The sequence below is a fragment of the Notolabrus celidotus genome, chromosome 13, assembly GCF_009762535.1.
Source record: "Notolabrus celidotus isolate fNotCel1 chromosome 13, fNotCel1.pri, whole genome shotgun sequence".
NCBI classification, from domain to species: Eukaryota; Metazoa; Chordata; class Actinopteri; order Labriformes; family Labridae; genus Notolabrus; species Notolabrus celidotus.
The window spans coordinates 33,780,588-33,808,306 of record NC_048284.1 but is presented as its reverse complement, the minus strand read 5'-3'; the positions used below and the strand labels follow the sequence as shown (position 1 = coordinate 33,808,306).

Genomic DNA, 27,719 nt, shown 5'->3' with positions numbered 1-27,719 from the left:
TCCGTAAAAGAAATACTGTAAATCTTTATTTTGTTCTGCAACATTTGAACAAATAAGCATTTCCTGACCGCTGTCACAGATTGATGCTCGGGGGCGGTCAGATCACGCCACTGACTCTTCATTTATGGTTTCACAGAATATCACTTCCAGCTTATTGCTTTCTACTCAGATCATTTGACACAATTGCAAAGAGTTATGTATGTATAAATATCCCCAAAGTGTATTGTCGGCGTACAGAGCAGGGCATTTGGGTGAAGGGTGTCACATTTGGAAGTCCATAAACACAACAGCTGGAGGTGTAACCAACACTACAGTGGTGGAAATGAAGTGGTTAAATTAAAACAAAGTGAAACATGATAAAGCAACATTACAAACCTAAGGATGAACATAATTATGATCACTAATGAAAATAAAACATGATCAAAAACAAACTTATGTACAGGTATTCAGTCAGCACAGCACTCACAGAGATGCTACCTAGTCTACCTCATGTATTGCTACGTATACTGTTCTACAGCTGCTCATGCGTGGGAACACTTTTTGGGTTTGTGACAGCAGAGAGCACAATCAAAGCTCTGCGTGTCGTCACAGTATAAACTTCATCACAACGGTCACAACCTGAAAAATTAAAGCTTAACAAATAAAAACCAAATCACTGTGTGAGCATCCTGGTCTCAGCGGGTACCGGTTCGACCCTTTGCTTTCTTTCTCACTCTCCCCCTCCGACGTGTCCTGACCCAAATCAAAAACGGCAGAAATGCCCAAACACGTAGAATCCCATGGAACATCAACAACGTGCTCCAGAAGATAAAAACAGATAGTTCCATCAGCGCCGTGAGAATGTGGCAAAGAAAAAAAAGAGGGTTGGGATTCTTCAAAGTCTGATTTATACTTCTACATCAAATCGACGGTGTAGCCTACACCGGAGGTCCACGTCGCTCCCAAAGGCCTACGCACGTAGCTGACGTGCACCTCCTCCAAAATGTAACTACGCGTAGATACAAGCGGCAACCTCCGGTCTAAAAATATGAGTCCAATGCGGATGTGCTAAAAACTGCAGATCATGGAGGATCCACTTGAGGCTGGCTCCAGAAGTACCAGAAACCACATACACACCAATTCAAAGAAGACGATCTTGGGGGGGGGGGGGGTTTTATCTAACGCGGCAATTTCTAAGATATTGAGATTACAAGTCTTCCATTATGAGAGGCCCAGCTGACAGGTGATTGACAGGTGGGAACACTGTAGCTATTGGCTAGGAGGCTCAAAGCCCGCCTCTTCGCCAACGATTGGCCTCAAAACAGCGCTTCAGAAACAGATGGGTGACGTCAAGGATACTACGTCCATTATTTATACAGTCTATGGTAGAATCAACGCGGACTGCAAGCCCTGTGATTGGTCCAGTCAGCTGCATTGTATTTCCCACATTTACAGCACTTTCAGGATCCCCGCTCATCGACCTTCATTTAATCATGTCTGTATGATAAACAGCAACATGTATCATGCTCTGAATCGCTGTGGAAAAGTAAACAGAGATCGTAGCGGGGCCGGATGACACTGCCCTCAAGCGTTTCGGAGGAGAATTACTGCGCAACACGGACACATCGACGCACAAGTATGTGGTGTTCATGTCCGCGTCAGCCCCTGCTGCGTAGGGGAGACACAGGAGTATAAATCAGTCTTTACAAAGAGGATGGGTGTCACGTTTTCATAACAGATGCTAATTGTTGAAATGGAGCTAATTGGGTGAGGTCACATGGCATCTCTCTCAGGGCGCAGAGCATCAGGGTCAGGACCAGGAGTGAACCTGAGGGGCCGAATCGAACACACACCAGAGTCCACGATGCAAGAAAAATAAAAGTTGTCACACATTAGTGCATTTTTTTTTTTTTTTGAAACCACCAAAATTTTGTACACTCTTAAAATCCAAACTAGATTCTCTCTATAACATTATACACAAAAAACATTTGTTCTAATTCAAAATTCAGACAACATCCCGGGTCCTGAGAAGAAACAAGTCCAAGTCGTTTCAAAACGACGTCGCATTTTCAATCCCGTCTGTCACAATATACACAAGCAGGTCCGTCAAAGAAAGATGGCGTCTTCCTGACTCAGAGGAACTACGCTGAAACTGAAACGTCATGAAAATGGAAGCAAAGAGGAAATTTTTAGCAAAATGATGCAGGTATTTTGAGTTATTTCTGCGGTATAAAAACAAATATGTATATACAAAAATATATACACCCTCACAAGACATTCCTTGCAGTGGCTTCTTTTTTTCTCCCCTTTTTTTTGTAAACTTTCAAAAATACATTTTAAGATTTGTTTTGATTAAAAGGCAATCCTTCACAAGTCCGTTAAAACCAGAGCGTCTTTTTTTTTCGTAAGAAAATATTCAAAATACTGCAGCGCCTTCAGTCCACAGAAGATTTTTAAAAACTCTTTGACAAAAAGAAAAATTTATCTAAAATCAGTCAATCCATTCATGTTTAGGTTTTCAAGCCTTCGAAGCCACAATACTGGGTCAGAAAAGGCCTCAGCTCTGGAGTGTCCGTCCTGGTCTTTAGTAGACGCAGGGAATGATCCGGTAACGGACAGTCCGGCAGTACTCATCCCACGCCGAGCCGTACTTCCTCCTGCAGTTGCTCATGTCTCGAGAGTCTCGGTGCACCAGCAGGATGATGAAGTAGATCATGTAGTACCATGGGAGGAGGTGGCTGAAACCTGGAGGAGGAGGAGACAAGATGAAGACGTTTACCAAAAAGTAGACTACGTCAGTGTGCTGCTCTTCAGTGATGTCGGTTAAAAATTAGTTCCCATCTGAATGTGCAACTATGGAAATCATCAGTGAAGAATAAAGAAAGAAAATGTGAAACTTTTCATTTAAACTTCTGCATTTTTTTCCCTTCGTCTTCTGCTTGTTGAGTCTCAACAATGAAATATGTGGTTGTTCACTGAGAGCAAAATCATCTGCACAGGTCTCCTCCTCTCCCTAACCAAACGACCCACTGATTCAAATCTGTTGAGTATTTAATCAAGCTTTAAACTCAGCTGTTTCATTTAATAACTAAAGAAGATTCAGTCTGCTGTCTAAAATCATTTATCCCCCTTAAGATCCTGCTTCCTTCACTTAAAGCTGGGGTTGGTAGTCTCGGAAAACTAGCATGAATTTAAATGTAGCATGTCCTCATGACTCCGTCTAACCCCTCCCCTCCTCCCTCCGAGCTCCTCCAAAACGACGCCCCCCCCCCGCTCACATGCACGAGCGTCGCTGACTTGCGACCATATGATGGTGACTGATTCAAAACCGGTCCTCACCAAAACATTCTCATAGTGAAAGTTAAAAACACAAACAAACATGGCTGCTGTTAGCACTCACAACTGTCATGCTAGCATTATCCAGTTGTCATGGTGACACGATATCAGGAGAAAAGTTATAACACATATATAATACTGTAACAGCTCTACTGTTTGTTAAACATGTTCAGTGTAGATGTTCTTAATTCCTACAGTGTTGACAGTCAGTGAAGGCATCAGGAGAGGTGTAGAGTGTGTGAGCTGGAGAGAGGAGAGACAAGAGGAGAAGTTCTTCATTCATTCAAACATTGATTGTTGTTTTGTTGGTTGTCGTGATCACGGCCGACAGTGACCGGTTATTAAAGATCAACGTGTTCACCAATCGGCTCGTCATCCCTACAGCGTCCGGACGGACGCTACAGTACATCTACATTTTCTGTAGGACTTACTAAATGTCATTCATTCTTCTGCTTGTCAGAGCCCCCGTGGTGAGAGCTTTTTAGACTCTGCTCCGGACTACAGTCCTGAGCAAAGCACCTCATCGGGTCAGAGGGGACAGGCCCAAGGTCGAGCGAGAGGGGCAGTCAGTAGAGTCAGGGGAAGCAGCAACAGGAGACGGGGACTCAGAGTGCACGCCGGGGAAATGTACGCGCAGGAGGCGGGCAGAACGGCAGGACGGGATCTGAATGGTTTAAAATTTTGGGACCCAAAAAACGGTGATTGGTTGGTGTTTTCCCAGGTTTACTCCGGCTGTAGATAGCAGCTTTTTTCACCTCTTTTTTAAGAACACATTATGTATTGATTACCATCAGGACATAAAGATCATTTTAACCAGTATAACAAAAAGTAGATCTAAATCTGATTACCAACCCCAGCTTTAAGATCCATCTCCAAAATCAAATCCATTCAGTCACAAGTCGACCTGGAGAAAGTTATTCACACACTCATCTTCTCCCGTTTAGATTACTGTAACTCCCTCCTCCACGGTATCACCAATAAATCTCTCTCTCTCCTCCAGCTGGTCCAGAACGCAGCAGCTCAGCTTCTAACTGGTTTTAACAGACCACATCACACCCCTCCTGTCCTCTCTTCTTTCCTCTGGCTTCCTCTACCTTTTAGATTTTAAGATTTTACGGACCACTTTTAAAGCTCGTCTGGGTCTCGCCCCAAACTACATTACAGAAATTCTAACAAACTACGAGCCGTCTCTTGGCCTTAGATCCTCAGGTGGGGCATTTTTGGTCGTTCGAAAGTTGAGGCTCAAATCCAATGAGGATCAAGCTTTCTCCATCAGAGCCGCTCGACTCTGGAACGACCTCCCTGAGGAGGTAAGGCTGCAGAGTCAGAGACATCTTTTAAATCTCTCTCTTCTTAAAACCCATTTTACAGACTGGCTTTTATGTGTCTTCATCCTTCTAACTGTTTTTACTTTATTTTTACTTTCTAACCAACTAATTCATTCTTTTTTTAATTTGATTTGATTTGATTATTTATTGTTTTAATTTCACTTATTTATTCATTTTTTTCATTTGTTATTTTAATATTCCTAATTGATCCTTTTCCCTTTTTCTAATTTTCCCGATGTGATGTCATCCTCTCATTCTGAAAACCTCTTATTGTGCTTTTAATGCTTTTATTTACTTCTCCATTTTTATTTATTTTTTTATTTATTTATTTTTGAATATGCCTTCATGGGGTACACAGACAGAATGTTGTTTTCAGGGGATGATGTTGATCCATACTATCTTTGCTGACAATGTCACGTGAGAAACAGAGACTAGGAAGCGGCAGGTCAACGAAACATAAGTTAGCAGCCTGTGTTACACGGTCACGTTGTAAAATGTCTGAAGATTGGGTGCATTTAGCCTTCAACACTGCAAAGGCAAGATCTGTGCGTAGGTCTGCATAGCTTCCGTAATTCTTTTTTCCGTTGTATTAGCTCCACTCGAGTGTCTGCTTGTTGCAGCAGCTCTCTCTTTGTTGTTCTTTTTTCATATCTGTTTCGTTCTCTTTGTATTTGGAGCCTGTTATGACTTTTAATGACTCATTTGTTGGCCATAGACACCAAACTGTCTACGTTTGCAGTGGTGTTTTTTACTATTTTTGTTCCTGTGTGTGTCCGGAGATCCTGCGTGTATCCATGGTAACATTGTTTACATACGAGATCAGCTGTTAGTAGCCCGTAGCATGTTGATGCTAAACGATGCTAGGCCTGATGTTCCCTGCGAGCTGAGGAGAAGAAGGCAAGGATGACGTGCTGGTACTGAGGTGCAAGCTAAGAAAAGACGACATGGACCTGTCCTTCCACCCACCGTTATGGGGAATGTAAGATCGATCTACGATAAGGTGGACGAGCTAACCCAGCACCAGAGGGAATACTGGCAGAGTAGCATCATGCTAACAGAGCTAACAACGGACACGAACGCCACATTGGAAGGATTTCACCTGCTGTGGGTGGACAGGATACAGGAGAGTAAGACTGAACTAACTGGTGAAGAAGGCCAGCTCAGTCCTGGACCCTGTGGAGGTGGTGGCTGACAGGAGGATTTTGGCCAAGCTGTCGTCTCTGATGAACATTTCTTTTTCTATATATATTCTTGTTGAAATTCTTGTACTGTACACCTTTTTGTTTGCTGCTGTAACTCAATGAATTTCCCTGTTGTGGGACGAATAAAAGGAGTATCTTATCTTATGGTAACTACGCACATAACCAACACCTCCTCCAAAGTGTAACTACCCATGGAATCAACGAAGACTGCAAGCCCTGTGATTGGTCCGCTTGGTGGCATTGTATTTCCTGCATTTACAGCACTTCAAGAATCACTGCACATCAGCCGTGTATTTCCCTGTCCTCCTCTCTCTTCTTCATGTAATCGTGTCTGTATGATAAACAGCAACATGTATCAGCTGTAGATTAACAGAACACGCTCTGAATCTCTGTGGAAAAGTAAACAGAGATCGTAGAGGCGCTGGAAGGAGGCGACCGGCTATCAGAGAGACCACACTGCCCTCAAGCGTTTCAGCGGAGAATTGCTGCGTGACACAGACATATCAATGCACAAGCATGTGGTGCTCATGTCCGCGTCAGCCCCTGCTGTGTAAAGGAGACGCAGAAGTGTACACCAGGCTTTAGAGTCACTTTAAAATCTTTACCTCATAGCTCTTCATTTCTCTCTCCTCCTCCTCCTCCTACCGTTTCTCCTCCTGAACAGTGGAGCAGCTGATACATGTTGCTGTTTATCATACAGACATGATTACATGAAGAACAGAGAGGAGGAGATGAAATACACGGCTAATGTGTGCTATAAATACAGGAAATACAAGCCGCCGAGCAGACCAATCACAGGGCTTGCGGTCTGCGTTGATTCGATGTGTAGTTACATTTTGGAGGAGGTGCAGTCAGCTCCGTGTGTAGGTCTCTGTGTAGGTACAGGAGCTACTTCCTGTACACCTTCCCCTACACAGTGGTGCATTTAGGGGGAATGAGTCTCTCACTGTCTGTGCTCTTGTTGTGTTATGTATGAATCAACTCACCACAGGGCAGGGACCATGCCAGCGCCATCATAAGGTCTCCCAGGTAGTTAGGGTGGCGGACCACACCCCACCAGCCAGACACCAGCAGACTCTTCCCTGTGGCTGTGGGGATGGTCTTCAGATCTGAACAGAAGAAGAACAGAGACACACAGGGTTTAATGCTTCTGGAAACGTAAATGGAATATCAAAATGTAATGTGTTATCAAGCTTCAACAAAAATCAGAGTGAAAATAAACATCCACAACTCTGAAAAACCTCTGTTAGAAAACATCTTATTTTACAGGTCAGAGCATTTCTCAGGACTGTGTGGGCGTGGCCTAACTCTTTGATTGACAGGTCAAGAGAGAGTTCACAGCCTGCATGTTTGAGCCGTCTGACTCTGAATCTAAAGACATCAAAACTCCAGAACCTGAAAATTATTCATTTCTACTCAGCTCCTGCTCAGACCATGTGTGCACTTGACTCAGTGTTTCATTTATGATCGGTTAGATATTTATATTGTAATAAATATCAAGGTTAGCCCCGCCCACTTTATCCTAGTGTCAGAACGTTATCAAAAAACTTGACTGATAATATTTCAAAAATGGATCAAAGTTCAGTTCATGTGTTTACATATATATATATATATATATATATATATATATATATATATATGAGTATGTAAAAGTGACTAAAAATATTATAGATAGAACGTTTTTGTTGATTTGGGTTACTAGTGGTTTTAAGAAAATCCCTGAAGAGCTCAAACATCAGTCACTTTGTTACTACAAAATCTGCTCACTGGATTACCACAACATAATAAGTGTTACAGTTCTCATTAGGGATGTTCACAATTAATCGAATATCAATTAATTAATGAATTAAGAACTTATTTGAGCACATTTTTTTGTTTTGATTTTCTATCACGGTGAACAAACATCATGTGGTCTCATATTTGGTTCAGCTATCAGGGAGGTGTTTTAAGATTAAAGCATGTTTCAGAATCAGCTGACTGAAGGTGTTGCTCACAGTGGAGACGCTCAGCTGGGGGCTGCAGCTGAGTGACAGGTCTCCACCATAGACTGTATGAAATATGGACGTAGTATCCGTGACGTCACCCATCTGTTCCTGAGAGCTGTTTTGAAGCAAATCGACGGCAGCAGCCATATTGGTAATGCGGAACTCAACTAGGCAGAGTGTGACGTAGTGTGAGTCTCTTAGCCAATGGCTGTGTGTTCCCGACCGGGAGTCACGTCAGTCATGTCCTTATTTGGGCAAAACTCATAATCTTAATATCTTCTTAACCGTCATGTTAGAAAAAAATTCACCCCCCGTACAGTGTGTGCCATTAGAGAGATTGGCGTTTTTTGAACCAGGCTGTAAACATGTTTATTAATGCTGCAAAGATCGTCTTTTTCCCATTCATATCTATGTGGTTTCCAGTGTTTCTGCAGCCAGCCTCAAGAGGATTTTTTCGATGTATTGCAGTTTATATCACTTCCGCATTGGCTTCATCGTTTGAGACCGGAGTTTGCCGCTTGGTCTCCACGAGCGCTTTTGTCTCCGCCACCCTGGCTGACCAAGTTCTCATGCTTATTCTTCTCAATAAGAACGAGTAGACACAAAACTGGACACTGTGAGTCTGAAATATGTTTCTGTTCAGTTCCCTTGTTGAAGTCTGAGCCTTCACTTTTGTGACTGTATGTCTGCAGAGATTATGAGCCTGCTCCACACGTTGATCACTACAGATCACTGTGCGCCAAAACAACCCGCCATAAGAACAGTTTCTTCCCCCAGGCTGTCACTCTGATGAACACTAAACCATAACAGTGTCATACCTGTCAGATAAATACTCTCTGTAAATACACATGTAGATACACAATGCAACAATTCTCAAGCAGAATTCCATATTTCTATTTTTTGTATTATTTAACTCTATTTTATAATGTAAAAACTACCTCTGCAACTCACCACTGCACTTTATCATATTATTTTAGCCTGTACATATTAGTCATGCCTATTTGTTGTTTCTTTGTATTTATAGCTAAGGTTATTGTTATTATATTTTTATTTTATTTTTTATTGTAGTTCTTATTCTTATTCCTATTCTTATGCCTTGTACAAAGAGAGCACAGTTTACTAAAGTCAAATTCCTTGTGTGTTCAAGCATACTTGGCGAATAAAGCTGATTCTGATTCTGATTCTGATATTCAGCATGTTTAACGTTTTGAACACCTCAATACGATCCATAGCTGTTTAATACCGTCAGTTATAAACATTGTGTCATGAAGGAAAATTTGATTCAGGGGAAAAAACTGAAAAACGCATTTGTCATTATTTTTGATGGAAAAAATACGCGGTTCTTTTAGGATTAATCGATAATTGATTGTTAACATTTCCAAAGACTGATCACGGAAAATACTTCAAATTTACATCTCTAGTTAGAATGTTATCAAAAACTTGACCGATAATATTTCAAAAATTTATTAAAATTAAGTTCCAATATTTTGAATATATATATATATATATATATATATATATATATATATATTAGTATGCAAATGTGACTATAAATATCATAGTTGGAACATTTTGTTGATTTGTGTTCCCAGAGGCTTTCAGAAAATCCCAGCTCAAACATCAGTCACTTTGTTACTACAAAATCTGCTCACTGGATTACCACAACATAATAAGTGTCACAGTTATCATGAAATCAAATTAACATTCATGCATCAGTATCACTTTATGTCCCCAGTATCTGGTCCAACAATGAGAAAAGAGAGATGATGATTCAGGGATGTGATTGTTACTGGACTAAAAAAGGAGGAACCCCTCTGATATTAACTCATTGATGACATAAGGACGATGTTTGACTCTACTGTGAAAAGATGATGATGATTTCTTTAAACCACCATGTTCACATCATATGTATTCATTTAAAACCCTGTTAGCAACATGTCAACACTGCAGAATGTATAGAGCTGTAGCCAGCTTATAAGAAGCCTGTGTGGGAGAGAGGGTATGTTGCTATATACACTGTAAATATCTATGATTCACAGGTCACAACCCTGATCATTCCATTCAGAGTGAATGTGTCTGATTACCCACAAAGGAACTTACGGGACAGTTTGGGGTCTGCTGGGTTCCTCCTGAAGGCGTTCTTCTCAGAGTTGGATTTCCTGAAGATGTAGAAGCCGACGACTGAAACAAACAGAACAAGAGGACATTTACACACACAACTTTAAAAACTACATCACCAAAATGACCAATGACATGTTCTCTACTTCCTCAAATAAAACAATCCACCTCTTCACAAATCCTCTCACAGGGATTTACGAAACATGGACTCGATTGAGTGTGTTGTATTGTTCTGACTTACGTTTGAGTGTGATGATGGCGGCGAGTGCAGGGAGGCTCAGTGGGTTTGGGTGGCTAACCAAGTAATAGGCCTGCAGGGTGTATGTGAAGGGAACCCACACCAGGTCACCAAACGCCAACATGAAGCCAAAACCATCATGCATCAAGTCCATGGTGGTGAGGATGGCCTCCTGAGGGAAAGAGAGGGCAGGGATCAATCAGTCTGAATGAATGAGTGAGCGAGGGTTTATTTATTACCTTAGGGAGGAAACTGAACGACAAACAACATTATTCTCTTCTTTTCACTTGATATATATGAGCTCACCTCGTTCCAGAGGCCGTCCACCACGTAGAGGAGCTGGAAGAGGTTCACAAGGATCATGGAGTGTGATGGAGCATCCAGACCGTGCTGCTTCATCTCAGCCAGAGCCATCGCAAAGTTAATCAAACACTAGAGAATGAAAAGAGAGAGAAAGAGAGAGAGAGGGATCAACCAATCTACCTTTCTTTTAATTCTCCTGATAATAACTTCCTGTGTCAAACAGCTGCAGATCTTTAATGCCAGAGGATCGAATGTGAAAGTCCACACTAACTATATCATGACCATACACAAGGCATTCACTGACTCTGCCTGTGTCTGAAACATGTCTGCATATGACCACTAGAGGGCGATGTGAAGAAGGAAATAAAAGGCCTAAGTATATTCTTCAAGTTCAGTTTGGGCATCGTTAAAATAATAAAACTAAAACTAAAACTAAAACTAATAATAATAATAATAATAATAATAATAATAATAATAATAATAATGAAATAATAATAATAATAATAATAATAATAATAATAATAATAATAATGAAATAATAATAACAATAATAATAAAATAATAATAATGAAATAATAATAATAATAATAATAATGAAATAATAATAATAATAATAATGAAATAATAATAATAATAATAGTAAACAAACTAATTAAAAAAAAAATCTTATAATATAACAGTAAAAATACAATAATAATAAATAATGATAATAATAATAAAGAATAATAAAACTAAAAAATAAAACTGTAAGAATAAAAATTATAAAACAATTATAATAGTAATACAAATAAAACAGTAAAAATAAAATTAAAATAATAAAATAATAATAATAATAAAACAGTAATACTAAATATACATATAATAAAACTAAATAATAATAATAGCAATAATAATAATAATAATAATAAAAGACAGTAAGAATAAAAATAATTATGATAATATTAAAACAGTAATAATTACAAATAAAAAAATAAATAAAAATTAAACAGAAAGAATAAAATAAAAATAATAAAATAATAACAAATAATAATAATAATAATAATAATAAAACAGTAATACTAAATATACATATAATAAAACTAAATAATAATAATAGCAATAATAATAATAATAATAAAAGACAGTAAGAATAAAAATAATTATGATAATATTAAAACAGTAATAATTAGAAATAAAAAAAAATTAAAAAATTAAACAGTAAGAATAAAATAAAAATAATAATAAAGAATAATAATGATAATAATAAAACCGTATAAATACAAATAAAAATACTAATAAAAATACTAATAGTAACAATAACGAAATAACAAAAACAGACGTATAAAAATCTATAATTTAAAAAAATAAATACAACAACTCACCCAGCCAATCAGACCAGGGCGCATCTCACAGAAGAACTTCAGGTCAAAGTCTTTGATTCGTGGATTGAGCTCACGCCCTTTGAAGAAATCATACGCCAGATTACCTGGAGAAACACATCATGACACGTTAGAATCAAACTGAGAATACTAATGAAGGGCACAATAAATCAGACCTGTGAGATGATCTTTCCACTTACCAGAGCTCCCTCCCAGGGCCAGATGCTCTGGGGCCGCGTAGCGAGAGCGGATGTACAGGTAGACGCTGAGGAGCGTAGAGATGAGGAAGGCCGCCACAGCCAGTTGCAGGAAGTGGCTGTGGATGTAGGTGAGGTCAACACCCTGATGCACCGCTCCCGCCGCCGCTGCAGCGCTCACCACGATGGCGAAAAAACCTGGAGGGACACAGAGGACATGAAAGATGAACGAGCGGAACAAACTGAAGCTGGTGTGCTTTTACAGAGACTGGAGACGAAGAGCTCACCATTGGTTCTGTACTTCAGACGTTCCCCAGACCGTAGAGCCACGCCCTCACTCAGCTGGAGAGGGGAGAAAAAGTATGAACATGAAGACATTTTCAGCCTTTGATTTGAGAGAAGGACATTATCTCTAAAGCACACATCACATGTTCATAAGGTTTGGTATTTGGGCAGGAAGGGAGTCAACTCAGTGAGAGACGACCCAGAAGAAAGACTTCTTTTCTCCCCGTGGAGCAGCTCATTAACTCAGACTCCTCACCATTAATCCAATTTCTGCCTCCTGCCCGAGCTCTCAAACAAACACCATGTGCCAATATCACGCCTCTTTCTTGTACATGTGGATACTGGGAGCTGAGGCTTTACTTCTACTGTCAGCTCGTTCAGTGGAATAATGAGCTGATCATGTTTCACACCACCAAAGAGAGGAGACTGCACGTCTGTGGACTACAGCTGACTTTAGGCGTTTTTGGACCGGAGGAACTTTACCCCTGAACTATGTGCGTTTCGACCGGAGGACACAGGGTCTAAATTTAGTTCAGGGGTACTGATTGGTAGATTAGCTGCAGTGTTTTTATTCTGCCCGCCGTCCACAATAACATCACACACATCTGTGATTCACTTGATTTCTCTTTCTTTCATTAGTTTTGATTTGTTCTATCTTTTTTGTATGTGTGTGTACTTTTCAAAAGAAGAAGCTGTGATTCTCTTGATTTAGCAGCTTGTAACAGTAGTCTTCTCTCAGCCCACCGTGAATGCGTCTCTCCCGGTGTTACGCTTTTAAAAGTGACCCTGTAAACTGGAGACCTTCAGCTGAACGTGTCAGTGTTTGTGGAGTTTACACAGCTGTTGAAACACAGAGGGAGTTCCTGGGAATGCAAACTAGTTTAGTTTTTATTAAGATTTCTAAATATCCTCATCAGATATTTAATGATGGTCTAAAGACGTTTATGAGGGATGCATCCGGCTGAAAGTCTCCAGTTAACAGGGTCGCTGTTTAAACCAAGGGAGAGGTTCCGGCTGGTGGTCAGGCTTTCAGCAGTGTGTCTGCCCCCTAGTGGCTGGCTGCAGTATAGGTCAAAAAATCTGTCTCGCAGTCAAACTTTAAAAAATAAATACACATCGTACGAATGTTTCTCACATCTGTATGCTGTGGTTATATGTAGTTAGTATTTGAGTGTTTTGTGTTCAAGGCCTCTTTTTTCTGAAAAGTTTCTTTTTCGTTAGTTATTAGAGTTTAAAAAACGGGGTTTTACTTCCTGGTTTCCTTTGATTCACAGCCGCCGTAGAGGGAAACTTCAAAGGACACACAGCGTCTTGTGACGTCACGCTGTAGGGCGGAGCTTATTACAGTGGCTTCACAGGCTCTGGCTGCACAATGGCGGCGCCCAGGAGAGGGATTTTTTGGCTTCAGAACCGTACAACGGGAAGAGACGGAGCAACGCTACAGTCTATGGTTTAAACCAAAACACCGGGCGACCTCTGCCACGGCCTTTTGAGTTCAAAAGGATTTTAAAGCCGTGTTGAAATGTCTTTGCTACTCGCGCTTATCTCCTCTCACGTGTTGATTCAGTGAATCCATCTGTGATGAAATATAGCACCATCTAAAACAGACCAGCTGAGTCTCTTCATGCTAACAGGCTAACTGTTGTGTTGCTCACAATGATACCCGCCTGTCCGTCTGCTTCTATGGTTTCATCTGTGATGAATGGCATTCGTCTTTGTTTTACTGCCCTCTACTGGTCTGGTGGTGTAGTGCATTTACTTTTATTTTTCTGCATACATCACTGGCCTGATTTGAACAATCTACCCGGGACTTCAGCCGGTGGTCGAAACGCAGACAACAATTTTAGTTCAGGGTAAACTAGGTTGAAATCCACCTTCTGTTTATCTGTACGAGCTAGTGCATGCGTGTGCGTGTGCGTGTGTGTGTGCACTGCTCAGCTCTCGTCACTCACCTTTCCAACAGGCAGTACGTAGAGCACCGCCTGGAATAACATCCAGAGAATGACAAATCCAAGAGCCTGGGCATCCCAGAAGGTTTCCAAAGGGGGCAAAGGAGGGGGGAAGTTGACCAGACTGGGGTCCTCCAGGTTGACTTGGAGCACCACAAAGAGAACCCATGCTGGCAGGAAAAGCAGCCAGAAGTATGCTCCTGGTAAAAGGACAGACATACCTATTATACAGATTCAGGGTTCCCTCTCACGATATGGGGATGTTAATTTCAGCATCTCGTTCATCATCAAACTCCCCTGACGATGCCCGACACATGCCCTAAAAGTCACTTAATGACGTCATCATTAAATGTGTATATTTGGAATTGTAATAGACGCTGTCAGAGAGACGAGTAACGTTTAGGGAGAGACAAAAAGAGGTTAATAAATATGATTATATCTACACTGAGGAGCCGACAACAAATCAAAGTAATACATTACATTTTCAGCCAGAACATTTTCAACATGTTTTTTATAAACAATCTATATTAACTATCTAAATGGACCAGAAAGAGACAGTAAGCGGGATCAGCCAGCCGTGTCTTCGTACATGTGTGATACATTAACAGTCTGGATGCTGAGGGGTGAACGCCTCCTGCTCTGAATGCAGCTAGGAGGGACTCACAGCAGCATCCACTGCTCATTGAGTAGAGTAAGAACGATACATGCTTTCACGTCAGTCTCCAAAAGTCTCCATTAACACCAGAAAAAGTCACTAGATTTGTTGCTGGTCTCTTTTTTTTTTTTAAAAAGAGTCACTAGAGGGGTCTGAAAACTCGCTAAATATAGAGACAAAGACGCTAAGTTGGCAACGCTGTACTCTAAATGATGGTAAATGGTTATTAAGTTTAAACTTAGTTAAATCTATAAATATATCTTAATATTTCTGAAGTTTTGGCTGCAACAGTTGTAATGTTACCTTAAAGTCATTCAGCCTGCAGGTGCTACAGTGTTATGTGACTTGGGGTGTTTACAGCGAGTAGGCTATTCTTAAACTGTCGTCACTATTTGATATCACCCTTAACATCACACAGCCTTTCAGATCACACAGTCACTCTGACAAAGACTCACGGTGAGGCAGCTTTTTATCATCACGGCCCACACCTGAGGAACAACCTACCTGAAGATCTGAGGGCTGCACAGAGCATCAACAGTTTGATTTACTACCTAGTTCAAATTTTAGTCACTCTTACTCTATTGTATTTATTTATTTTATTTATTAATTTTAAGTATAGCATCTTATTTTCTTTTAATGGTTTAATATTTTAGTGTTTTATTATCTTAGAAATGTATTTTATTTTGGTGAGTTTAATTTCCTGTGATGAGTTTTAACATCTTATTTTACCTCCAGTGTTTCCTCATTAAGATATCATGAGAGCAGCTCATTCAGCAACTTCTTTTTTTTATTCTATGTATTTATTTTCATTGTTATTATTATTGTTATTATTATTATTATTATGATTGAAAGTCTGATTGATTGAATGATTGAATGATTGAATGATTGAATGATTGAATGATTGATTGATTGATTGATTGATTGATTGATTGATTGACTGATAGATATTAGGAGGATGTTTCAAGAATCTTCCAGCACATTCTGCTTTCTCTCTGTTTCTGCATGTTTTCTATGACTGGAAAGCTGAACAGCTGTTTTTCCAGGATACCTGAGATGTTTTGATTTGATCATCCATACTTCAACATGTTTGCATTTCTCACTGCCAACAATCAAGTGAGTGTGATGATATTAAAAACAGAGAACCAAAAAGAAGTATTCCTCCTTTCAGAATAGTTTTAGTCCAGGTGTCAGCTGTGTATAATTTATGACAGTACAGCTAGGCTGGTAGCTAACTATGGACAGGATACTGGATCTCCTATTCATGCTTTAACCTACCTATCTTCCCTCCAAAGTCAAGTGGGGTGGGAGCGGCAGCAGGAGCTGCAGCCAGCTTGGCTTCCTCCTCCTCCAGCTGCTCTGGTTTGGCCTCAGCTTGTTTGGCATCTCCGTCATCCTTCCTGCGGCGCAGGTTGTAACGGCTTTGGTTCTTTTCAGGCTCGGCCTCCACCTGATGAAGAAAACACAGATAAGAACCATAACTAGAAATATTAAAAACAGTGAATATAGTTCATGTTAAACACAATTAGAGTTTGAAGTGTAAACAAAGTTAGGTGGTATTGAAAACTGTCATGGTGGGAAGCAAATGAAGTGAAACACAGCAGCCTTGATGCAATCTTTAAACCCATTGAGCGTTCTGAAACAAGGGCTTCACATTTTATAATCCACTGAAACAAACAAAGGAAGTGTCGGCCCAGACTCAACACTGGCTACTCAGGAAGCCGAGATCATTGGCTGTTGCTCCTGGAGGATAGATTTCTGCGACACTTTGAAACAATAGCGTATGGATTCATTAAAAGTCATTATTTAAACCTCTGACACAAGTTTTGTAACTGATTCTAACCATTTTTATACCACCTAAGCCATTCATTTGACTATATCCATGTAGTAATATTGAATGTCTGTAATCTTCTGCAGGGTAGGATTCAGATGAGAATATTTACAGCACCTGAAGAAATAGCTGTTTGTTGTTTTTAAACTTTTTGATACAAACACACATTTACAGGATTGAATCAGAGAGAAAGACGTATTCTGTCTTCAGGGGCGACTGAAGTCAACACATATCAAGAGCTTTTAAATGTACAGTTATAAGTAGGGCTGGGCGATAATCTGATAACGATAATTATCGTGATATAATTTTTCTCAATAAAAATCTGACGAAAAATCAACGTTAGACAGAAGAAGAGGGCCTTGAACAGCTAATCATGTTGCAGGATGAGAGGTAGGCGGGGCTTAAAGATGCTTGGAGCGGAATGTAAACACAGATGAGACAAGCGACAGCGACACGGAAGAAAAATAAGACTACAAATTATATTCAGAAAAATCTCATCTTACATCAAAGACCTGCTTCCTGTTAGCACCGTCAGAAATGATGGATTCAAGAAGTTTGACAAACGGTCTGGTTTCTTCAACTTTCACTCAGGAGCAAAAATCGGACTTTACATTTAAATGAAATAATGATTTAATATTTATCCTGATAATTATCGATATCGACTGCTGACATATTTTATCGTGATAACATCATTTTCTGGTTTGTCCTCACTCATTCAATCAGAGCTCAGTCTTGTTGATGTGGTGCAGAGGTATCTAGTTGAGCGTGCATCAAAGGTTGGTGTAACAGATTTTGAACACAGGACAGGGCTGTGAGACTTTGTACTGTGTGATCTGACTGCATTAGGGTATGTAAGGGATGAGGCTGACGGCCAAATTCCACCAGATCCATGTCCGATCCATCTCTGATCCGCGACAGCACCGGATCTGATAGGTTTCTATTCTAGTCAATGTGTTAACTTCCACTGGATCCGCTCTGTTGTGTTCCAGCTGCGTCTCTGATCCGGCAGGTCGGAGTCCTCCGGATCAGATACACAAGACTTCTATTTTTGCCGGATGCCGGAGCACGATGCATCAATCTCAACAGAGCAGATGGAGCGGGACAGGAAGTCAGGTTTCACCAAAACAAAATGAAAACATCCGGTTAATTTTCAGAATAAAACACTCTGTGTTATCACCAGATCGTATTTCACTGAACTATGACGGACATTTTTGTCTAAAGACTAAGACTAAACCTAAAATAGCTGCAAAATTAACACTGGTCCATAGATGGCTGCTGTTATTGAAGCTTAAAGTTGAGGTAATCACCTACAAACAACCTGCAGTCCCTCACATCACAGCTGTAGGAGAGATGTGTTGATGATAGTGTGTTTTCAGGAGCTGAGCAGAAATGGATTTACTGTGACAAACGTGGCAATGAAGCTGATTGATCTCATCAAACACTCATTTATACTCTGACTCTTCAACTGACTACGATTACACTTTAACAAAGCTGTTAGCTCCATGTAACAAAGTGAAGTCTGTCAGCCCGTGTGCATCTCAACAAAGTTCCTACGGGGACTTGAATCTAATCACTGAACAATACTTCTCCAGAGCTCAGAAAGCTTCTTACAAAAAGGCATACCTCTTCAGGATTAGTGTAAGGTCACATAGCCATCCTGACTTACTGTGATGATCTTCAGTCTGCAGCCTGACTCAAATATCTGATTTACACACAGGAAGAAAACTAGCTAACACAACAGAGCGTGGAACATAGGCTAAATTAAAGTAGCACTTTCTGTATGAGTCTGTTAAACTCACAGGTAGGGCTGGGCGATAATTCAAAACGATAATTATCGTGATATAGTTTTTCTGGATATAAATATATAAAATGTATTGAGACATTAAAGCTGGGGTTGGTAGTCAGATTTAGCTACACAAACGATGTGCTGAGGACCGGTTTTGAATCAGTTACGATCATATGGTCGTGAATCAGCGGCACTAGCGACATATGAGCGGGGGCGTCAGTTTGGAGGAGCTCTGAGGGGGGGGGGGGAGGGGTTAGAGGGAGTCCTGAGGAAATGCTACATTCAAATTCAAGAAAAATTTAAATCTACAAACTAAAACTTTACAAAAATCTAATTTTACACAAAAGACCTGCTTCCTGTTAGAAGCAAGGGAGAGGTTCCGGTGGCTGGTGGTGAGGCTTTCAGCAGTGTGTCTGCCCCAAGCGGCAAACTCCGGTCTCGGAAACGATGAAGCCAATGCGGAAGTGATATAAACTGCAATACATCGAAAATCCGCTAGAGGCTGGCTGCAGAAACACCGGAAACCACATAGATATGAATGGGAAAAAGACGATCTTTGCAGCATTAATAAACATGTTTACAGCCTGGTTCAAAAAACGGCTTGGCCCTACAAAGCTAATCTCTCTAATGGCATACACTGTACGGGGGGTGAATTTTTTTCTAACGTGACGGTTCAGAAGATATTAAGATTACGAGTTTTGCCCAAATAAGGACATGACTGACGTGACTCCCGGTTGGGAACACACAGCCATTGGCTAAGAGACTCACACTACGTCACACTCTGCCTAGTTGAGTTCCGCATTACCAATATGGCTGCCGCCGTCGATTTGCTTCAAAACAGCTCTCAGGAACAGATGGGTGACGTCACGGATACTACGTCCATATTTTTTACAGTCTATGGTCTGCCCCCTGGTGGCTGGCTGTAGTATAGGTCAACAAATCTGTCTCCCCCATTCATTTGAATGGGGGGCAGTCAAACTTTAAAATATAAATACACATCGTACGAATGTTTCTCACATCCGTATGCTGTGGTGATATGTAGTTAGTATTTCAGTGTTTTGTGTCCAAGGCCTCTTTTTCCTGAAAAGTTTCTTTTTCGTTAGTTATTAGAGTTTAAAAAACAGGTTTTACTTCCTGTTTCCTTTGATTCACAGCCGCCGTGGAGTGAAACTTCAAAGGACACACAGCGTCTTGTGACGTCACGCTGTAGGGTAGAGCTTGTTACAGTGGCTTCACAGGCTCTGGCTGCACAATGGCGGCGTCCAGGAGCGGGATTTTTTGGCTTCAGAACCGTACAACGGGAAGAGGCGGAGCACCGCTGTCCATTTTTATTTACATTCTATGGTTAGAACCATCAGAAATGATGGATTCAAGAAGTTTATCAGAAAACTAAATCCAGATAGAAACCGTCAACTTTCAAAATCTGACTTTACATTTAAATTGAATAAGGATTTGATATTTATTGTGTTAAATACTGATATCGACTGATATGAAAACATTTATTGGATAACATCTTTTTCAATATCACCCAGCTCTACTCACAGGTGTCTGTGATAGCAGCTCTGTCAGTAAACACTGAACCCAGGGAGAGTAAAGAGTGGGCACATGTCAGTGGACCATGTGACTGGATGACTGAAGCACATCTTGTGAGGGGAGCCCCTCTCAGCTGGAAAACATACACACGGCCTCCCAACGTGCATGCATCATGACATTCCAGCAGCTCGGACTTACCTCAAAGCCCTATCACCGTCAGCGCCGGGATCATTACACTGTTTCCTTTAGTAGCACCTCCTTTTTAACTGAGCTCATTTTAACTCAAGAGGAACACAACAGAGGGAGCTTCAGAACCAAAGTGCGTGATGCTTTTTGTGTCTTGAGTCATCAGTGTTCATGTGTGTTGATGGTCGTGTGTGAAGTGACTCCTCACACAGCTCAAACATTTCTGTTCCACTCGGAGGATAAAACTCACCTCGTTCACTTTGTTAGCAGTGTTATTCTCCTCTGTTTGTTTCTCCTCTTTCTGCTCATGCTTATTGTTGCTATTGTTCTCAGCTGGCTTTGTCTGATCCTGTCCGTCACACAATGGAGGGAGATTGATGAAAATGGAGAGAGACAGAAAGGGTGGAGAGAGAAAAAAAACCACACGTGAGGAACAGGCAAAGGGAACGTGAGACTGTTGTTGTCAAAATCCAGAATGATGGACAAAAACATTTCCCCCACGATGACGAGGTGCTGATGATCGAGGACGACTGACCATGGACTAAATCAGATCGGATCTCATATTAACAGTTTGGTCCTGTTGGGTTCATTTTCCTGACACCTATTGTCACATCAGCAGACATACAGTATTTCCTTTCTCAACAGGCCTTCAGATGAACATGTGTGAAGTTTGTGTTACATTTATCAAAGTACGGGTAAAATGTGGGCGTTATAGGGGTGTAATGAGTCATCTACTACATCGATTTATATTCCTATGATCCGACTACATCGATCTGTGCTCGGCAAGTTGTCCTTCCAGACGACATATATGGATCTAACATCGTTTTAAAAGGTAATAAATCGATTGTATCCATACTAGGAAATAACACATTGTATTAAACACGGCAGACTTTATATGGATGTGTTTTTTTTACACTTTTAATGATAAAGACGTTAAACGTTACTCAATTCAGGCTGCCTGTCTGTGATGTCATCGCCACACGCCAGCAGACAACAAGACAGCGGACGGCAGAGGAGAAGCCGGCGAGCCAGAAATGATCAAGCCACCATTGCGGTCCAGTGTGTGGAAACACTTTGGCTTTTACAAAGACGGAGATGTTCTAAATAAGTCGCTCGCTGTTTGTAGGATATGTAAAGGTCAAGTAAAGTTACCACGGCAACACCACAAATCTATCCAACCACCTACTAAGGTGCCATGGGATTTCACACAACGCCAACCGTCCAGGCGCCTCTTGCAGCGTTCATCAAGGTAACATCAGCTCTGCAGAAGCCTCAGACCTCTCCAGCATGTTTAGTCAGAGACTAGGACAAAACTTGGCTTGGGTCAAAAACATCACAACAACAGGACTCTAGGACTGTCCAGTATCAAGGGATTTATCTCACAGTCACACTGGTTGAATTTTTGGCTAAAAAGTTACTGAATTGATTTCAAGTCACTGAATCGTTTCGGATTGGATCGTTCTTAATGAACCAATATCGTCCTTTAATCGTATCGACAACCACGAATCATTGTTCAAAAGAATCGTTACACCCCCCAGTGCTTTATTCAGCAGACCTTGATCTTTGACAAAAATCTAATCTGTTCATCTCAAGTCAAACAAATAAACTCCCTAGAAGTGTTTCTGAAGATGTCCTAATTAACAGGGATGGGTACATAGGTTAAAAACCAAATCATATGGGGCGCCGTTAGCCTAGCGGTCTAAGCACATGCCCCATATTCAGAGGCTAAAGACCGCAAGGCAGAGGCTGCAGCTTCCATTCCAGCCTCGAACATTTGCTGCCTCTCTCCTGTCTCTTAAGCTGTTCTTTCCATTAAAGGCAAAAATGCCCCCAAAACATATAACCCCTTGAGGTACAACAACCAGGGTATACTTTACAGTAGAGCTGGGCGATACTGAAACAGATGTTATCACGATAACATTCTTCATATCAGTCAATAGCGATAATTATCATGATAAATATCAAATCAGTATTTCATTTAAAATCAAAGTCAGATTTTTGCTCCTGAGTGAAAGTTGAAGACAGTTTTTCAGCTTGTGTCTGGATTTCTTCTTGAATCCTTCAAATACCTCTCACTCTGCGACATGATTGGCTGTTCAGTGGCGTCTTCTTCTTCTATCTAATGTTTGGTTGCAACTAGGGTTAAAGGCTCATTAGCGCTCCCTCACGTTCCAGTTGCTGGGGGGTGTAATTAGAGGTTTAAATATATCTAATTTTTATTGAACATTTGTTATATCTTTATAGAGAAAATGATATTGTAATAATTATCATGATTGATTTATCGCCCAGCCCAATTTTACAGTATCTATTTCCATTCTTACTTCTAATGACTGCTGCAGCACTTACCAGTGGACTGAGCCTGACTTGTACAGCTTCCTTCAGCTTTGCGTCTCTGCGGGTGGACGGTGCGCTCTCCGTTATAGCGGCGGCAGCAACGACCGCGGCTGTGCGGGAGGAAGAGCGTCTCGTGGTCCTCGCCGGGGAGCGTGACCTGCTGCGGCGGCGGCCCGGTGATCGGGAACGAGAGCGGGAGCGTGGGCGGCTCTGGAAACCGGCTGCACTCTGCGGGGAAAACCGATGGTAGATAAACAAAAAGGAGATAGCAGCCGTTAGTAGCAACATTTATAAAGGGTTAATAAAAGAAATGTAAAGTTTTCAACCAAGAGATGGCTAAAAATAAACCTTATTAAGCTTTCCCTCATAAACACTGTTTCTGATTCATATCCTACATTTAAAAAAATAAAGGTTCAATGAGCAACTTTGAAAAGGCAAAGTGCAGTCATGTTTCCTAATGCTCCTTTTAAATGGTCTGTTCAAAGCTGGACTGCTGTGTGTGTATGTGGGACTCTCGCTGACACCAGTATTAAGTGGTTGCAGGACTCATTGTAAAAGTCCAGAGGAGCAGTGAAGGTGGAGCTCTGTCACGGTGCTTCTTAGTCAGAATTACCTTCATGTCCTGCTCCTTCAGTTCCAGCTCGGTGCCGTCCTTGTAGATGACGGTGTAAAGCTGACTCCCGCTGTTGAAGCCCAGCACTTTGACTTCATAATACAGGTTGCTGCCGGGCCAGCGCCCCATTACCATGTCCCCCCTCTGGTACTTCACAAAAGGCATCTTCAGTGACCTGAAGACACAGAAAGCACACCATACGATTAGAGAGAGAAAGAGAGAGAAAGTGAAACAGGAAGAAGTATGGAGACGGAGCTGACACCGCACAAGCCACGCCTACTTGAGGGGTAAACAACTGCACCACATGTTCAGCCATGCATGAATGTCATCGTTGATTGTCACATGTTGGTTCAATTCAAACCGGAGCCTGAATATGAGTCCAGTCGCCTGATCCATTACTGTCATGAAGAGGCTGTTTGTCTCTACGAGTCAGACCTGTGACTGACCAGTGACCTCGACCCAATGACCAGTTAGATCAGAGAGAAGAAGAGTGGGACACAGTGACCTCTGTCAGCAGCCTACATGAGGGCGATGACATGCCAGTCCATCCAGCTCATCAGGTTACAAAAAACAGCAACTTATTAATGCTAAGTGTCTTCCCTCTGGCCACCCTGACTCCCTGATGTAGAACCAGTTTCTGCAGGAAGACAACCACAACACAGTTAGTAGTACTACAGCCGGCGGAGACTAGCTTCAGCAGCTAATGATGGTGGTGGAGGTGGTGGTGGGGGGGGGACTTTTTAAGATTACAAGACTTCCAATGAGAGGAAAAGCTGACTTGATTGACAGGCGGGAACACTGCAGCTGTTGGCTAGGAGGCTCAAAGCCTGCCTCTTAACATCACAATCGCTCGACAGCAGCAATATGGCTCCTTCCAACTGAATCAAGGATTCTCCTCCTCCTCTCCTCATCCATGTTGTCTTTCTGGTCCTCTGAAAACCTCTGACCTGTTGACTCCAGGCCTGGCTCCGCTCATCATGACGGTTTGTTGTTGTAGTTAAGTGAAATACGATCTGGTGATAACACAGAGTGTTTTATTCTGAAAATTAACCGGATGTTTTCATTTTGTTTTGGTAAAACCTGACTTCCTGTCCCGCTCCATCTGCTCTGTTGAGATTGATGCGTCGTGCTCCGGCATCCGGCAGAAATAGAAGTCTTGTGTATCTGATCCGGAGGACTCCGACCTGCTGGATCAGAGATGCAGCTGGAACGCAACAGTGCGGATCCAGAGGAAGTTAATACATTGACTAGAATAGAAAGCGATCAGATCTGGTGCTGTGACAGATCAGAGATGAACCGGACACAGATCTGGTGGAATTTGGCTGATACTGTCTATGGTTGAGACCCCTTCCCTCACCTTTTAGACATCACTGAGCCAGAGACAGCAGGGGAGGTAGAGGCTGGTGCTAACAGCTAAGCTACAGGATGACCACCAGCAGAGCTGAGTGGACAAACAAAGAGGGAGAGAGTAAAGTGACTGTTGAAAACTTCTTCACATGTAATGAAGCAGCAGATAAATGAGGCACTACTGAAAAGTTCATTCATGTATCTAGCAGCTGGGTGCTGAATAAGAATCAATATGAAAAAACGACACTTCCCACCAAAATGAAGGCGAGTAAAATAATCCACTGGTTATTTTTAGAGCCTGTGTTCATCACCTGATCAAACTATATTCATCTTAGAGGCTGGACATCAAGCTAACTCTTTGAATGGTCCTACTGGAGCGTGCCATAGCTAACACAAAGAGACGAGCCAGGCAAGGTCAGCAGTATGGAACATGAGGGACCAGGGAGGCTCAGTGTCTAGAGACCAGCCCACTACTGCAGAACTGCTGACAGGTCTGTCCCTGCTAGGTTTACCCAAAGCTGTCTGTCTGAAAGAGAGGAGCACACAGTGAAGTTCCAACTAAACCAGGCGAGGACTTTCACACTGGGATCTAACCATGGAGAGACAGTCCACATCATTGATCCAAGTCTTTAAAGCACCAACAGTACTTCAGTTTATGGTTTCAAGTCTTGACTCCAGCTCTACTCACTTTAATAACAGCTTCCTGTTAGCAGACGAGCTCATTAAAACTCCAGAGGTCGCCATCTTTCAATAACCGCTGGGCTCCAGGTTTCCGTCAATCTTGACACTAAGAACGCTCACTACACCACACAATTAAACCCACTCTGTTCCTCATTAGTCCTTTAACTCACCTAATCTACAGGATTACTCACAGTAAGCAGAGAGAGTCAAACACATGCATTAAATCCTAATCTAACGGTAATGTATGTAATCTTAGAAAGACCAAAGAAATCCACATACGACACACCCAAAGTAAGCGCCCGCGTTGCTCTCCTGGCTGGCCTGCTGAGGTCCATGTGGGATGTGAGAGTCAGGACTGAGTGGTGCCTGCTGAGAGTTCCCCATCAGTCCTCAGGTCAGGCTGATGAAAGGATACGAGCTGGGACGGGGGGGTGGGGTTTAAATACAAGTCCAGCTACAGGACGTCCCCTTAGTGTTGGAAACTGCAGATCAGCTCCAGCTGGGATTCAGAGCCTCTGACAGAAGTCAGGAGTTTGAAGTCACTCAAAACAATATAACGTGTTTCTGAACTTTCTGTCTCTAAGGAGGATAACTCACAGTAAGACAAACTTTAATGCCTCAAGCCAGATTAATACACTGAGAAGCTGAAACACCATTAATATGACTGCTTTTACTCCTTTTACATTGATTTTAATGTTGTTTTATTATTTTATTTAACCATCTACTCAGTTTTATTGATACCTTTAGCTTTTATTTTATATTCAACTTTTATCCCACCCCTCTTATTTATTTTTATTTTCACTATTTATATATTTGTTTTAATTTGATGCTTGCAACTTATTTTAATTACACAATTATCTTTATTTTAAATACTTTTTTCTATCTACTTAGTTTTATGATATGTTTACCCTTTATTTTATATTGAACTCTTATCTATTTTATATTTTTACTACTTACATTTTTAATGTCAATTTTTATTATTATTACTATCATTATCAAGCTGAAGTAAAATAATGGCAAGACATATTACAAACAACACATTACAAAAATCGATTTTCAAATAGAGACTGGTGCACACCAAAAACAATTAATAATGCATAATTAAAATAATTTAGCGCATCAAATTAACATTAAAAATCTAAATAATGAAAATTAAAATAAATAGGTAGGGTATGGATAAATGTTGAATGTAAAATAATGGATAAAAGTATCAAGAAAACTGAGTAGATAAATAAAAAAACAAATAGTTAAAATTAATAAAATAAGAAAACAACATTAAAATCAATATAAAAGTAAAAGTAAAGACAAAAATGGATTTTGAAATAGAGATTAAATAGAAACTAAGGCACACCAAAAACAATAAAATGTGTAATTAAAATTATTTTAAAGCATCAAATTAACAGTAAGAATATTTATAGTTTGAATAACAATTAATAAGTAGGGTTGGGATAGAAGTTGAATATAAAATACAGGCTAAATGTATCAATAACAGAGTAGATAAATACATAAGAAATTAAGTGTATGAAAGGTGTTATATAAATAAAGTTTGATCTATTGATTGATTGACTTTTAGGCACCTGTATATGTTATATTTTTTTCCAACACTTTAAAGTGAGTTAAGTTAATTAAAGCCACTAGTAAGTCATAAAGGATCTGTTTCTTTAATAAATACACAAACATGTGCTCTGCTGTAAGGTCCCCGTGATGCGTTCAGGGACAGGCCACAGAATGCGAAGGAGGGAAAACGTCATGCATTCAAATACTGTAAATGGACAAACCACACGTCAACACATCAAACCCGCTTCATAATAACTCTAACAAAGCTCACTTCAGAGACAGAAACACAACACACGCTTTATGATACATATCATGTTTGCAATGGAAAACCAGACTGAGGCTGCTCGAACAATCTTCAAACCGTTATCATTGACCTGGCAGTCACCGTCTAATCCCTGGTGAGCATATTGTTTCGTACCGTTAATCTGGATGACAGGAGAAGGCACGTCCCTAAACGCAGCGTTACTGTTAGAGCACAAGCTTTCTGCTGAAATCACCAAACATTTCTGATTTTAATGTGACTACTTACAGTAAAATGCGTGTATCATAGAAATATAAGGAAACAGTATTTCCTACTTAAACCTGTGGTAATAAGTTCAGAGCCCAGGAACTAGTCGGCACCCATATGCAGCTTGCCTTAGCTTCGGCTAAGTCCCAGTTTCTCAACAAAGACACACGCAGAGCAAACTTCTGCTTTACTCCACAAACATGTGTTGGAAGGAAACACTTACCTCGATCCTCCGCGGATAAATCCAGAGAGTCAACCTGCTGGGTGAAATAATCCTCAACAACAAGAGGAATGGACAAAATGAAGCGGTATTTTTAATACACGGACTCTGCTAACGTTTGACGTACAGCTCTCGCTCCCTCCCTCTCTGAGCAGAAGCCCCACGAACGAGAAAGGCGCGAAGGCTGCTGATT

At 40.9% G+C, this 27,719-nt stretch overlaps 1 protein-coding gene across 1 annotated transcript; it reads right to left on the bottom strand.

Moving 5' to 3' along the window:
- lbr (lamin B receptor) lies at positions 1 to 27,719 on the bottom strand. Its single transcript, XM_034699669.1, has 14 exons — positions 27,530 to 27,719; positions 23,214 to 23,388; positions 22,613 to 22,828; positions 20,517 to 20,615; positions 16,209 to 16,380; positions 14,282 to 14,478; positions 12,332 to 12,386; positions 12,048 to 12,242; positions 11,851 to 11,954; positions 10,493 to 10,618; positions 10,190 to 10,358; positions 9,931 to 10,011; positions 6,832 to 6,954; positions 1 to 2,724 (listed from the first exon to the last, which is right to left on the bottom strand). The coding sequence occupies exons 2-14, from the start codon at positions 23,376 to 23,378 to the stop codon at positions 2,564 to 2,566; spliced, it is 1,863 nt and encodes a 620-aa protein (XP_034555560.1). The 5' UTR covers positions 23,379 to 23,388; positions 27,530 to 27,719; the 3' UTR covers positions 1 to 2,563.